Source organism: Triticum aestivum, chromosome 2D, assembly GCF_018294505.1.
Source record: "Triticum aestivum cultivar Chinese Spring chromosome 2D, IWGSC CS RefSeq v2.1, whole genome shotgun sequence".
NCBI lineage: Eukaryota > Viridiplantae > Streptophyta > Magnoliopsida > Poales > Poaceae > Triticum > Triticum aestivum.
In genome coordinates, this window is record NC_057799.1 from 463379967 (window position 1) to 463392004 (window position 12038).

The 12038-nt window shown below is 44.5% G+C and overlaps 1 protein-coding gene across 5 annotated transcripts; it reads right to left on the minus strand.

Annotated features, from left to right (window-relative positions):
• Positions 1-343: 343 nt before the first annotated feature.
• On the minus strand, positions 344-10758 carry LOC123053848 (probable serine incorporator). 5 transcript variants are annotated; one of them, XM_044477428.1, is made up of 13 exons: positions 10495-10758; positions 10121-10314; positions 9930-10006; positions 9611-9770; positions 4349-4373; positions 4122-4211; positions 3829-4000; positions 3253-3326; positions 2194-2263; positions 1753-1824; positions 1269-1405; positions 1036-1109; positions 344-655 (listed from the first exon to the last, which is right to left on the minus strand). In XM_044477428.1, exons 2-13 carry the CDS (start codon positions 10287-10289, stop codon positions 582-584), a joined length of 1194 nt encoding a protein of 397 aa, XP_044333363.1. In that variant the 5' UTR covers positions 10290-10314; positions 10495-10758; the 3' UTR covers positions 344-581. The 5 variants fall into 5 exon arrangements, with proteins under 5 accessions (XP_044333363.1, XP_044333360.1, XP_044333362.1 ...); XM_044477425.1 differs by having other exon boundaries at positions 10121-10317; positions 10495-10757; XM_044477427.1 differs by having other exon boundaries at positions 10121-10412; positions 10495-10757.
• Positions 10759-12038: the final 1280 nt, after the last annotated feature.

Consider the following 12038-nt stretch of genomic DNA (forward strand, 5'->3'; position numbering starts at 1 on the left):
GTGGAAACTAGGGCGTGCGGTGACGGGACAGCGGCTCGGAGGCGGACGCGCAAACCGGCTTTGCATTTGGATTTTCAGGCGATTGAGACTGGAACTCGCTGATTTTCTTCTCTTTTCTACCCGGTGCTTTGCATGCCTTGCAAGACACTGCCAGAGCTCTTGATGGAAGATCTTGAGATGGGCTCTCGTTTCGCACAAGGAGCCCATGGAGTAATTCGGCCTGAGCAAGACCCATTCAAGCATTTGAAAAGTTCTCTAATTTTCAGTGGTTGGTGTGGGTTCTTCAATAAAAAGTAGTTGGTGTGGGTGAGAACATTTGACAGATATACTCTTTAAACATTCATTGAAATAAGAATTTGACTTTGGGGGCAGTTGGATGGAGTCACAGGCCTTGATACAGCACACGTATGAGTACTTGTACAAAACTTCACACTAGTGTGCATTTTCTTTTGCGGGGTATAGTGTGGCTGTAATACACCTAAACATACAGAATACACCTGAACATTTTTTGTTGTATATATGCATAAGCTATGAATTGACTTACAAAAAAATTGGTCAGGAAGAATTAGCTATTGTCAAAACTATGTTGTGGAGGCGGACTCTTCATCGTTGGCAGGTTGTTTCCTCGCCAGGGCTGGGGAGATCAGTCTCCAAACTGCAGTGCGCAGAGGACAAAACGTCAGTTTTACTGCAGCAATAATGCTAACTCGGACCATGTCCTCTGCAACCACATGCAAAATAAGTAAGTAAATATAATTCACAATGAATTGGAGGATCTGCAAATGCGACAGACAGTTTCTGAAAGAAAAAAAAAGGATCCACATTCTTTAGAATTACTCCCTCCGTTCACAAATATAATATGTTTTGAATATTTCAATATGGACTACACACGGACTGAAATGAGGGAACAAACACGCTAAAACTTAGCTTGTAGTGTACTGAAACTGAAAACAGAGGGGATAGCTGTTATGTGAAGCGGAAGCAAATATTTCAGTTAATACAGCTGCATGGAAACAACAGGAAATGGCGGCTTACCATATATGCAAAATGCCAGCCATTCATTCATGATCTTTACCCATGTGCTTGCCCATCCAACATCTATGCTCCACCTGATTGAGAAATGGGAGGATGTGAGAGAGATGTTACTAAATGCATGGTGGCAATGCAGAATTATGCCACTGAAGGCAAGAACCGAACTACTTATATTAGAAAGCATGTTGTCACTTCAAATTACAAGGATAGGTGCATTTCTGCACAGTGCGTCTTACTTTCTTGTTATTGGATGGTTAAGCTCCCAGCTTATGAATAGCATTGCGAAATACATAGCCCCCACCGCAAACACAATGTGGAAAATCTCGTAGCTGTAGGGGGCATCCTCTTCCAACTGGATCTTATCGCTTCGAAACTGGAAATATAACATTTTTGTTAGTATCGTGGGTAATGTGTACAGCACTGAGGAGATTCATGACAGTCAGTATTAAATAACATACTCTTTCAGAAAAAAAGAGTCAATTAGCATAGACAGTAATTCTTATTCTTGGAACGACTGATTAAGGAGGTGCCAACAGACCTAACTGTAATTTTGATGCAATTATCAAAAGAGCTCCACATATTGGTACTTAATCAAGAAAAATGGCAAAGCCCAGGTGGAACAACTGATTGTTTGCATGGAAACAAGGTGCCGAGAAACGATCATTTGTATACCAACAAAGAACTTGAATACTATGCAGAAAACTCATAGTTAAAACTTACTTGAAAGGATCTATTATTGATTCCCGTAGAAAATGTGGCCGAGACAATGGAGCAAATCGCAATAATGAAGCTCTGGCAAAGCACAAAGTGATTAATTAGAACATGAAGACTGCATTTACTAGCACGAACTAAAAGTGAAGACAAGCCCATTCAGAAAAAACAGTAAACATGCTTAACATATATTGCGAGTGCACTCTATCGGAAATATGTTGCGAACCCCACCACCCCCTACAATGCTACACGAACAAAGATATGTCGTGGTAGACCCTTAATAAAGCTGAACAAACAGGATCCACTCATTAGTTCAGGTGAGGCACTAGGTGGTCTTTACAAATTTTGACCAAGCAAATGTACAGAGAAATTTCGGTGCCAATTTCAGTTACAATAATCTCCCAAGATTGCAACTAGGTGATAGTTTAGAAACTAACATTTTTCACTTACAATTATAGTAGCCCAATTACCATCCTTGCCAATTTTCATCTCAGTGTAGCACTTTCCTGTTCGTGGTTCGCTGCACATTGCAATTCATGAAAATGAGTCGTAAATGCAATGTTAAGTAGAAGGGAAAAGCTTGTGAACAGCCGGCTGATCCAACACCGCGCGTCTGCCGCCTTGAGCGTGTGACGCGTGTCCCATGCGTGCCCCCCCTCCCCCCCCCCCCACTTCTTTACTGTAATTTTTCTGCAACAACATCTGTGTTGCAAAAATACCTTCCGCAACAACACCGATGTTGCAAAAAATTGAAGACGTAAAAAAAAATGCAACAAGACGCGTGTTGCAAAAAATATATGCAACAAGACCTCTGTTGCAAAAAAATGCGACAAGACCTCTGCTGCAAAAAATATATTTGCAACACTAACCTCGTTGCAAATATTTTTGCAATAAGACTTGTGTTGCAAAAGGAAACTTGCAACACACCCTCTGTTTCAGAAATGAGGACAACACTAAGCCACGAGATCTGGTGGATCCTTTAAAAAGATTCGCCGGCTGATACGTAGCACGTCCAAAAAAAAAATCTGCAACACAACGCATATTTGGTTCGTACGACACGTGCCCCACGTGACATGTGCCCCTGACTCCTCGTGACCCTCCTCTAATTTTCTGCAACAACTCCAATGTTGCAGAAGTTTCTCCCGTAACATAATATATGTTGCAAAAAAGTGAAAATAATTTTTTTTCAACAAAACTCAGTTATAAAAAAAACTGAAACAAGACCTCAGTTACAAAAAAAAATCTGCAACACAGACTATGTTTCAGGGAGGTAAATAGCGGTTCCGACGTTTTGCAACAAGCATCCTGTTGCAGGACTTGTTCCGCAACACCGCCCTTGTTGCAAAAGGGAGGTGGCGCTTGTGAGTGGGTTAATCGGATGGACATCCCCGCGTCCATCCAACGGCTAACAAGGTGGCGGATGTTTTCTAGCTATCCGTCGGCGGACGCGTAGCGTGACCCTAAGTAGAAGGGCAAACGAGGAATATAAATCTAAGGATAAGATAATACCTGTGCAGTGCAGACCAACAAAGGAACACAATATATGAGCCCATTATTCCAGAAGATAGAAGACCCTCATTAACCTTTTTAGCAAGCAAAATAAATTAAAATCATACACATTATGCAGGTTGAAGCAATGCAAGGCAAAAAGGGAGCACAAACAGTTTTGGGCATCAGTTAAACATAGAGGTGCAGCACTGCAGCAATAGGGCACCAGTACTGATTGCAGTTATAGTATAAAAGTAGAATGGGAAGCGATGTGATAGGGGAGATATCTGATCATTTGGCCCAAAGTTCATGTAACTTCAACCATTTGCCATTTTCTTTATTGTAACTGAACATATGCCCTTTCTTTCTTGTGCCAACTGATCATTTCCCAAAACCTATCATTTCAACTTATTTCTGCTCCTAACGCCACTTATGTATTTGATATTTGCTTAATTATGTTTAATACTACTTCAATGTTTTTTTTTCTGAATCCTCTCTTTTCACAACATTTATCTCAATTAAAAAGTTCCCGGTGAATACTGTATCACTAACTACTCTATTACTAAGTTGGGGCCAGGAGCTGCAATATTCTCGTACCTTTGAGTGTAGTGACACCGCCATCATTATCTTCACGAGGACTGCCGTCCATATAATAGTGAAGATGTTGAACACACATGATGAGTTTGGAACGTACAGAATATATAGCACGAGGATTCCGGCAAATGAGGCAATGAAGGAGACAGTTGACAAGAACAATCCGAACAGGCCGCTGAAAAGCACACAAAACATCATCCTTGTCATGGCCTGAAATAGTTTTAGCATTGTGTTGAAGTAATGGAGACACCAGGACACAGCAAATTAAATGTCCGAGTATTCAAATAATTATGTACCATTGATTTGATCCAGCATATGGCATCCAACGTTTATTGCACCATGATATGAGGTGGAGCATGCTTATAAGCTGCAGAATGAGAAATATCCTGGAGGAATACGAAACATAAATTAACTATAACCTGTAATGCAACGTGAGTTTAGTGGAAATTTCAAAACCATTGCAATATGTAATGGTTGAAACTTCTCAAAACTCAGTAATATAAACAAGAATCATTAAAATTACCCGGCACCCATTCGAGCAATTTCACCTGCAGAGGATATGGAGTAGATTTCTTCAGCCCACTAATGTTTAGGCTTGTTATTCAGATGCAAAGTTATAATGGAACTAGTGCTACAGAATAAATTAAAATTGGTTTTCATGTCATGTTTTCATTTTTTTTGTTTCCAAATAAAGGATCTGTAAGTTGCCGGTTTGGCCTTGACACTTAAATCATAGCCTCTCTTATATATTGCGGGGAGAAAAGGGAGAATTGCCAATGTATCACTGCAAACATGCTAATTGCTGCACTACCATTGAAAAAAGGCGATTTGTTTTTTTAGAAAAGGAAGTTAAACCCCCGGCCTCTGCATCAATCGATGCATGCAGCCATCTTTATTAATTATTCCATAAAGATCTGACAAGAAGATACATCAATCCACCCGAAGCCACCACTCACACATACAAACTCGATAATGTGGAGTGCTCTCACTCGCCATATCTAAAACCGGTGTCATCGCCGATCCATCCGCATAACGTATCGGGACCAACAGCCGGTGCGGCAGACCTAAAACGCACACCACATGCACACGTTTGAAAAAAAGGTGAAATGGGATCATTATAACACTCTTGAGTCTCTGATTAGGGTTAATGGGTTTGACCATGGTGAAATGACTATACCGTCCTTACAATAACAACATGTGACTTGATATAATAAATTCAAAAGGCAATAGGGTGTTGCTTTTCACCGAATGTCTTCTATTTTCTCTTATAAATATCATATTGACGCTTTTACTTGCCCAAAATTTGTAAGCTCACTATTCACCCAACGATCTACATATAGAATTTCAGTCTTCCTAAAAATAATGCAAGTGTGTTTTTAAGTTTTAACCCGTTTTTTGTATTTCCACCTTGAGGATAGTTGGGTAATTTGTTCCAAAAAAGACTACGTACCATTGGAAGTTTGACTATTTCCCTCTTTGTAAGAAATTTACAGTTTCCAAATACAACACCTTTGCAATGGTACACTGAAACGAAATGAACTTATTTTGGGTGAAATGTAGCGAGTGAATTGCAAAAAACATCGACATTGAAGGCTAGGGTTGCAGAAATCAAAGGTCTCTAGCTTTGTGCCCAAAACACTAATTCCCAGGCTATTTTTTTTGCAAAAACCACAAGTCGCTCGGTTCGCTCGTTTTAAGTGGGATTATGACAGGTGGGACCCGCTTTTGTCGACGTGGCATAACTGTTCATCCGTTTGACTCGTTAGACGCCGTCAGACCCCGTGCGCGGGCTGGCTCGAGCCGGAACCCTTTTGACCGGTCCATCCTCGAATCGTTACAGGCCCACCCACCCCAACCCTCATTCGCTCGCGCTCTCTGCTCCCACTCGTTCGCCGCCGTCGACCCGTCCACATCTCCGACCGCCGCCGCCGCCACCGCGTCACCATGGTTTCCTGGAGTGAGGATGATGACAGCAGTGAAGGTGAGCACGGCAGGTATTACCAGTACGCCACCTCAGGTTCAGACGACGGCATCGTGAAGGTGAGTTGGTAGAAATAGGGTTAGGGTTTGGATTTGGGGATTTTCCTCTTGAGCTAGATCTGAAGTTTCCTTCCCAAATCTCTTGCTTTCCTTTGCACGTGCAGATCCCTGCTACCACGGATGACTCCGATTTCGAGGGCAATGATTCTGTTTTGTGCCATGAACACCGGAAGCGAGCAGAAAGACTTGTTGCTTTCGAGGGCATCCATACTGGCAGGAGGTTCCTTGCCTGTGCTATGAAGGTATGTGTCAAATTTCTGCTAATTAGCTGTTGTGGTCTAATCATTTGGTCATTGTTTAGTACTGATTTTGGTAGTTAGCAGATCTGGCTTGTTAGTTAGGCTGTTTAAATATGTGCCCAATGCTTATTGGCTCAGTGAAGTCATTGTATTTATGTGAGCATCTGTGCAGAGTGTTGTGGCATGTTCATTTTGTTTATATGTGAGCATATGACAGTGTGGATAAGTGAGGTCATTTGTTAATATGTCAGCATGTGACAGTGTGGACAAGTGAGGTTTGTTTATATGTCAAGCATGTGCATGGGGTTGGAAGCACTCATTAAAAATTGTTATTAAGTACTGCTGGCCTAGTTGCTTTTAGTTAGTAAGCACTCATTATTTAGATTGCCTAATTGTTGGTACTGGTTGGAGTGCCTACTTGTTATTAGTAAAGAACTCATCTTGGCATGTAGCTCATATCTTGCTGTTTAACACTGTAATTTAACAAGATGGTAAAAACTGTGGACTAGTTGAATGGGTTGATCCATCTTGGCCAGCTACAATGGAGAATGCACTGTCCAAGTTGTGGGATATGTATGAACAGTCCAAGAGAAACAGGACTGAGGACAACCTGATGAATTCATTTGCTGTTCACAAACTGACACAAGAGAAGATCAAGCTGCAGGCCAGTTATGACAAGTTGGTTGGAGATGTTCAAGCCCTTTTGGATGAGAATGAGAGGAGGGCCCAGATGGAAAGGAAGCCTGATGAGAGCAAGCTCCAGGAGAAGTATGACATGGTTAAGAACCTGACAGTATCTCAAGCCAGTGTCATTAGGAACATGAAGTTGAAGCTTGCTGAAGAGAAGACTAAGTTGCAGGCCCATATTGATGAGCTTGAGAAGGTTGTGGAGCAGACCAAGGCCAAGCTGAATGGGATCAAGGCAATCTTAGATGAATGAGCCACAGTGGGTAGTAATGGTCATGGAGTTCATGGTCATGTATGGATCTCCTTATTAGTTATGTAATGGTCCTGTATGGGTCTCCCAAGTATGCTACTTATTAGTCATGTATGGATCTCCAAATTATGCTACTTATTAGTTATGTAATGTTCATGTATGGATCTCCCAGTTATGCTACATATTAGTTATGTAATGGTCATGTATGGATCCCCCGATTATGCTACTAATTAGTTATGTATTGCTTATGTATGGATCTCCCAATATGCTGAATGTGATGAATTTTGATGTTGATTTGTATATCTGAAATAGCCCTATACTCACTTAGGTGGTTTTTTCGACGTCGGGGCACCCTAGACTCATTTAGGTGGTTTTTCGACATCGAGGCACCCTAGACTCATTTAGGTTGTTTTTCGACGTCGAGGCACCCTAGACTCATTTAGGTGGTTGTTTCGACGTCGAGGCACCCTAGAATCATTTAGGTGGTTTTTTCGACGTCGTGGCACCCTAGACTCATTTAGGTGGTTGTTTCGACGTCGTGGCACCCTGGACTCATTTAGGTGGTTGTTTCGACGTCGAGGCACCCTAGACTCATTTAGGTGTTTTTTTTATATCGAGGCACCCTAGAATCATTTAGGTGGTTGTTTCGACGTCGAGGCACCCTAGACTCATTTAGGTGGTTGTTTCAACGTCGAGGCACCCTAAAGTTCTCAATCTTGGTTCTCCTCTTTAGCTCCATTAGTGTCTCCTGCTCATCTTGCTCCATAGCAATATCTAAGTTTGTGCTCTGCTGTGGAAAAGAACTGAAGTGGCTCTGACTGCCTCTGTTTATTTGATTTCTCAGGTGATCTGAATAGAACTCCAGAAGGATTGACTTCATAGACAGGTTTTTCTCCTAATTGACTCAAAGGAACCTTCTCATACAAATAGCCTGCATTCAAATCTGCAGGTCTTGGATCAGTGGCCCTAATCACTGTCAAATTCACTACAGTCTGATCCTTATTAGCAATATGGTCAAGCATTTCATCCACCTTATCATCATCAGAAATTTCTACCAATCCTTCAATACCCACACCAGGCTCCCTCACAAAGTAAATGTAATCATTCAGCCCATATCCCTCTGTCTCTATTAATGCTACCAAATTGTGATATGTGATGTCTGAAATGCAGAGGGATCTCTCCAAGTTGTCTCTTTTATGGAAGTGCATTCTAACTTCCCAAACAGCATCGTCCAAACTAGACAACAAGATAAAACAACAATTCTAATTAACATTGCATAATTACTATAAAAAAGTTCACAGTAATATGCTATAATTAACACTGCATATTAACAAAAAATACTATACTTTGCTCTTATTGGCACTGTTCTAATTAACAATGCATAACTACAAAAGAAGCTACTATACTTTCCTCTTATTGGCACTGCTCTAATTAACAATGCATAACTACAAAAGAAGGTACTCTAATTTGCCCTTTATTGGCACTGCTCTAATTAACAATGCATAACTACAGATGTAGATACTCTAATGTACTCTAATTAACACTGCATATTAACAAAATAAGCTACTCTAATGTGTTCTGTATTGGCACTGCTCTAATTAACAGTTCACATTGCTACATATCAACTAAATAAAATTAATATGACACATATATGAGTGTATGACAGTGGGCTATTCCCCTGCCCCCTCCCCCAAAATCAAATTGAGTGTTTCAGTACCCAAGCTAGGTTTAACACTGCAAATCAAAATAACCACACATACATACAGCCCAAGATCCAGCTGCCGAATCCTAACCCTAACCCTAGAATCTGTACAAATGAGGTTAACTTACTAGACGCCGCCGAATGACGAGCCCCACAGGTGGCTTTCCGTCGGATCCGCCTTCACGGCCCTGGCCCAAGATCTAGCCGCCGCGAACTCCAGCGAGTGCTGGGGGCTGGGGTTGGGGCTGCTGTCCGAAGGGGCGCCGGGGTTTGAGCTGCCGAAGAGATCCGCCTCCGGTGGCCTGTCGTCTCCGCCACCGGCAGGCCCACCGCAGTCGCCGCTGCCACTCGCCGTCGCCATGTCTGAGAGGAGAGGGTGTGGGGGAGGGAAAGAGATGGAGAAGAGCTAGCGGGGAGGGACCGGTCAAAAGGGTTCCGGCTCGAGCCGGCCCGCGCACGGGGTCTGACGGCGTCTAACGAGTCAAAGGGATGAACAGTTATGCCACGTCGACAAAAGCGGGTCCCACCTGTCATAATCCCACTTAAAACGAGCGAACCAAGCGACTTGTGGTTTTTGCAAAAAATTAGCCTGGGAATTAGTGTTTTTGGGCACAAAACTAGAGACTTGTGATTTCTGCAACCCTAGCCTTCAATGTCGATGTTTTTTGCAATTCACTCAAATGTAGCAGATATGATGATTATCATCTGAAGGAAAGGCAACATTTTTTAGTGTATCATTGATGCACATCTATTAAGGTAACCATGTCATTCACTCTTAGCAGCAACTAAAATGTGGCACACCACGCAGTGAGCAGAGAAGTGACTACCGTTTACTGAGTGACAATTATGGGCCGAAAAGAAACTTACCATAGAGCTGGATGAAGATGTTAGGGATGATAAACGGGGTGACGATTGACACGGCATACACCAGAAACTTGAGGGTCCAGCATCCAGAGTGCCACGAATTACGAACTCCCTGGAGCTTGCGTGTTCCAAATGTTGTGGCAAACATCACCCAGAAAAATATCTGCCGCTTGGTATAAGGAAGTGAACAAAAGGAACACAAACAGTTCATTGATCTCATTGCTCATAAGTCTTCGGCACGAGCAATTTAGTTTTGCTTAGGACGGAAATTCAGGTGCAAGACAAAACAATCCCTGTCTCCTTGTACTGCAATCAAGGATACAAAGCAGCCCAGGCTAACCCGAAGCACCCCTCCAGAACGGAAGCATTTCGAGTCCCCTGCTCCACAGACCGGGATATCTGAAGATCACAGCAGACAGACAGCAGCACAGAGCACAGCAAATTCAGAATGTGTCATCCATCTTTCATGGCAAATGCAGAAGGTTTGGAAGGAAATGCGGAGGGTGGACGTACGGTGCAGTCCGCCGAGCAGCTTGGCCCCGTAGTCCCTGATGAACCAGGCCAGCAGGTTGGTGGCGAAGAAGATGAGCCCGTAGATGTAGCGCGCCCTCAGCGACTGCCTCTTCCTCGCCTCGTAGGCGCCGCTGTCTCTGTACAGCTCCGGGGCTCGTATCTTGATCATATCCCCTCCGGTAGTCCCAATGCCGCTGCTGCTCCCGACCAAAGGAAAATGCTTTCTCACTAGGCTCTCCAGTAGAATTCTACGCTGAATGAACAAGCCGTCGCTTAGGAGGTCACTGGCTCACTGCAGCTTAACCAGTGCCGACCTGAACTCGGATGGCGAGGAAGCGATGGAATCAAGGAAGAAGGAGGAGGGGAGGACTCACCGGCGGTGCTACTGCTCCGGCGGCAGCGGCGGCGGACGGAGACGCTCCACGGCGATGCAGAGCTGGCGGTGCTTTCTTCCTCTGCTCTCTCTGATGTCTGCTCTGTTCTCGTCTCACCCTCAGGACGTGACTTTTAAAACAGGAACAGGCATGGCAGGCCCGCCGCTCTGGTCGGAGGAGAGCGGTCTGGGCCGGCCGATGGGAGGATCGCAGGGCTGCCGTGCACTCACGCGTCACGGCCGTGGGCGGTGGGCCCCTTTGGTTTCTAGAAGCGAGCGCTGCTCCACGCGTCCTGCGCCGAGACGACCGTTGGGGCGCGGCGATGGCGTTTAAAACCGGACGGCGCACGGAGAAGAAAACGACCTCACATCACATTTGTGGCAGCGTTGGCTGCGCTTTCCCCGAGCTAGGGTTAACCTAAAGAATTTGTCCAAAAGAAGGGGCTAACGTAAGTAAGTTTTGCTGGCCAAGCTGTTGCCCGAACGAAACCAAGATCTCAACCTCGTGCGCCTTTGTTTCCCGTGCTTTGGTTTTGGTTCACTCGTTTGGGAAAGTTGTTGCTGCTTTTAGGAGTTTCTTGAGGTTTGGTGAACAAATATTGGTAGTACTCCAATCCAATAGAGGGCACTCGAGATTTGATGAAGCGATAAAAGGCGTTTCCACTAACGCCACGATGTTTCTTCTACTTTTTTAACACAACACATACGCACACCTTTATCCAGAAACAAGAATCATGGGAGCTCCCGGACGCCCACAGAGATTAGATGAATCCGGCCATCCGTTTCGGTTGCCTAATGCGTTTTCGGCCGTTGGATCTCGCGCGTGGAAGAGCTCAGCCATTGGATCAAAAAACGACGTTGTAGCAATGAATAGTGCGCCCTTTAGCGAAAATATCACGTGTCACCGCATGTAATTTTCATGGCCCGCCGAGGGCACCAGTGGTATTTCCATGGCCCAGTGCCACATGCCTTACATCTATTTGCTGCTCCATCCCCAATCAGGGGAGACAATAGGGTTCGGTCTCTCTCTCTCTCTTCTCATTCTCTCTCACAATCCCGCATATCTCTCTCTCCCGCCGCCGCTGGCACCACCGTCGGCATCAACCGCAACCAGCTGCTCGCATTCCTTTCCGTCTCACTACCCCTCCCCCATAGCTCCTCCTTCTCCACCATTGCCAGGAGAGGCTCAGCCTCGCTCGGCCTGCTATCCCCCCATCAAGTTCGTGCGTCTGCATCGTCGGGAGGAGCGGAGGCTGCAGCTCACGCATCTGCTCCTTCGTGGACTGCAGCGGGCGCGGGCTCGGTGGACGCGGCGAGCAACAACGGATCTGGACGAATTGGTCCAGCGGCGGGAGGTTGACGAGCACTAGATTTTTTCTTTCATTTTTCTTTCAATGACAGGTGGACCCCACAGGGTCACCCATGATGATAACATTACTCAACATCGCCGTTACTTAGGCGGTGCCACGTCAGCCTGACTAGCGGGCCCAATCTGTGATAAACATGCTCAATCGAGCCAAATCCGCCGATCAGTGCATTTTACAA

What these genes read in the sequence shown, in the direction of transcription:
- LOC123053848 (XM_044477428.1), bottom strand. Translation starts at nt 10,289, where the DNA reads ATGATCAAGATACGAGCCCCGGAGCTGTACAGAGACAGCGGCGCCTAC. An exon ending in GGGTTAGCCTGGGCTGCTTT is followed by an intron (nt 9,771 to 9,929) that starts GTATCCTTGATT and finishes ACCAAGCGGCAG; the next exon opens with ATATTTTTCTGGGTGATGTT. An exon ending in TATGCTGGATCAAATCAATG is followed by an intron (nt 4,001 to 4,121) that starts GTACATAATTAT and finishes TGTGCTTTTCAG; the next exon opens with CGGCCTGTTCGGATTGTTCT.